Raw genomic sequence first — 2,750 nt, forward strand, 5'->3', positions numbered from 1 at the left:
TTAATGATATTTAATAATTCTATACATGTATTAAAATTAACCATTAATTTTATTTGCTTATCAATGTTTGGCAAACACTCGTAGAAACTGTTTTGACCGATTTCAAGCACATTTAATGATTTCCAAACATTCAAGTAAAATAAGAGCTTAGAAATATTTGGTAATTTTTTTCCATTTTTTTAGTTAAATAAAAAAAGTCCGAACTCTTTTCTTTTAAATCGGAGCTGATAAATATGTTATAAATTTAAGACAAAATCGGATTTTTAAAAATCGGTTGAGAATCCTATATCTTAAATTCGCCCAACAGCAAAGATATTTATTTGCCGACAGTGCGGCCGTAGTTACAAAAATCTCATAATTCGAGAAAATAATATTTAAAGGTCCAGGTAGCTCGTTTAAATGTTTTAAAGGCTTTAAAATGTCCTTTCCGAAATTGAACTAAAAATACGATCATAAATAACAAGGAGAGAGACTGAAATTGAAATAAGAATTCTATCATAAATAACAAGCAGAGAGGCTATATCAGTAGAGTAGCCGACACTCAAGGGTCCTTTGTTAAGCTTTAGGATTGAAATTTAGAAATAGATTTTTTTAAATTTCATAGTTAACAGTGAGGACTTTAAAAAGCGAAGTGTATTCGCCTCCTGCGGCGTGTAACTTGCACCACGACCGCGCACTTGACACCTCATGGCTTAGAACACCAGCTCGCACACTCTTTCCATGTATAGGAAGAGGACAACTGTGCACCTGCGCACGACAATTTAAGATCTTCCTGTAATGTGGATACCACTTACGGTAATGTTTGTACTACCAAGTGGAGAAACGGAGTTAGGTCTCCTTATTATTCCTTTGTGTATAAACTCAATCCCTATACATATGTCCTGCAGTTAGCCCTCCATCTGCAAACAGCCGTGTTCTAAACGTATTTTTAACTTTGCAGTTTGATTTTATAACATCCCGAGGTTACAAATATTTTGTTTTAGTAAGGTTTTTGTTAAACTGGTCTAACAACTACAATAAAAAACTACAATTCTCATAATTCAATTTATTGTTATTTGAAAGAAATTATAAAACAAAAACACAGGAAGAAAGCGTAGCTGACAATTATAACACTATGATAAAAATATCTATTAAAAAAAACAGGGCTTATTCTAAATTTTTGTTTTTCAATAATTTCCGACTGCTATACACCATCATGATTATGCGCCTGAAAACCAAAAAAAAGCAAGGTCCCTAAAGAAAATACATATCAATAAACCTATCTATTAACTCTGCATTTTAATAGCACTTGTCAATAGTTTTAGGTGGGGGGAGGGGTGAAACAGTTAAAGAATACCTTCGAATTCGGAAAGGTCCCGGCCGGGGTGCATTTACGACCGATAGGTTTCAGGTGGGGGGGGGGTAGATTTTTGGGGGGCTTGTAGATCGGTATTTGGGTGGAGGCTTCCGTTTGATTCACGCTAATCATAAAAAAAATTCATACAGTAAATTACAGAAAAAAAAATAAAGAAAATTGAAATTTTCGTTAGTAAAAATCCTCATTATCTCGAAACAATCCCAATATCTTATTTAAATTGAAAAATACGCCTTACAACTATATTCAGTCTTTTTTCAGGAATGAATCCTGTGGCTAAGTTTTATGAACTTTCTTTGTCTTCTGTATCTTTGTAGGAGAGATTCAACTGCTTGAGACGTTGCAAGAGATTCATCACATTTGCACTAGGTTGATGAATCTCGGGCTGAACGTCTCCCAAAATTGGCTGTTGTCCAACATTTTGTGCGTTTTCTGCATTTTCTTCTTCTTGCTTTCTCAACTCCGCCATGCGTTTACTGTATTCTCTTCGTTCTTTCCGCTGCAAGCACTTTTTACAAGAACTAGTACTGTTTTTAAGTAATCGGTAAATTACATCTTCCAATTCCTCCGCCAATAATTTAGGAACTAGGCCAGTATTCTGGACACTACCACACACAAATAAAGCATGTTCTAGTAAGTCCCTACATTTTTTTCTTGCAACATCAGTTGTGACAATGGGTATTTGGGGTACATCTGAAACTGCCAATGAGTTTTCCATCACATCGTCTGTAATGCTTTCTTTTTTCTTCTCATCACTACCAGCAGATGAAATACTATTTCTGGCTACATCTGAAACATTTGAAATTTAAATCTTAAAATAGCTGTTAGTGGTTTTGGCTTCTGGATCCATAAGAATTGAATTTAAATAAATAATAATTAAACTAAACACAGGGTAGCCATTTTAATCACCGAAAAAATTCCCAGTCATTTCCCGGTTTTTTCACGGTGCGAAAACATTTTTCACGATCAATGAAATTAAAAAATCCGAACTCTAAAGCTTAACGTGATTCGAATTATGAATGACTCCAAATCATGCGATGATGTCTGCATGAGGTTTTCAGAATATTTTGGCATGCTAGTATGTTATTCTACACTCAAAATAAAGGAATGCGTCTTTCACCGTTTGTCTGAATTTTTTTCAGATATGGTGAGCTGTTGAAGATAATCTTACAATTTTATAAAAACTGCCAAAATATTATTTTAAATTATGTAGTTTTTTTTACCAAATATACAAATTTGGTTGGTTTTTCTTTCATGAGATAGAAATTCTTAGCTCTATCAAATGATCCGAGAAAAATATCACAAATTTTAGGTGATAAAATGTCGGCGGTTTTTCTGAAAATTTTGAAGGCGGTAATGTATCCTAATAGATATAATCATGATTAAGTAAACAAGC

The 2,750-nt window shown here is 33.6% G+C and overlaps 1 protein-coding gene across 2 annotated transcripts in view; it reads right to left on the bottom strand.

The window, feature by feature from the left end:
• Nucleotides 1-1,032: 1,032 nt before the first annotated feature.
• LOC117174122 (transcription elongation factor S-II-like) overlaps nt 1,033-2,750 on the bottom strand; it is a 16,037-nt gene continuing 14,319 nt past the window's right edge. For both annotated transcript variants that reach the window (XM_033362903.1, XM_033362902.1), the window contains exon 3: nt 1,033-2,143. In XM_033362903.1, coding sequence (XP_033218794.1) covers nt 1,638-2,143 — 506 coding nt within the window. In that variant the 3' untranslated portion in view covers nt 1,033-1,637. The remainder of the gene's footprint in view (nt 2,144-2,750) is intronic.

This window comes from Belonocnema kinseyi, chromosome 6 (genome assembly GCF_010883055.1).
Source record: "Belonocnema kinseyi isolate 2016_QV_RU_SX_M_011 chromosome 6, B_treatae_v1, whole genome shotgun sequence".
In the NCBI taxonomy this organism is placed as follows: Eukaryota; Metazoa; Arthropoda; class Insecta; order Hymenoptera; family Cynipidae; genus Belonocnema; species Belonocnema kinseyi.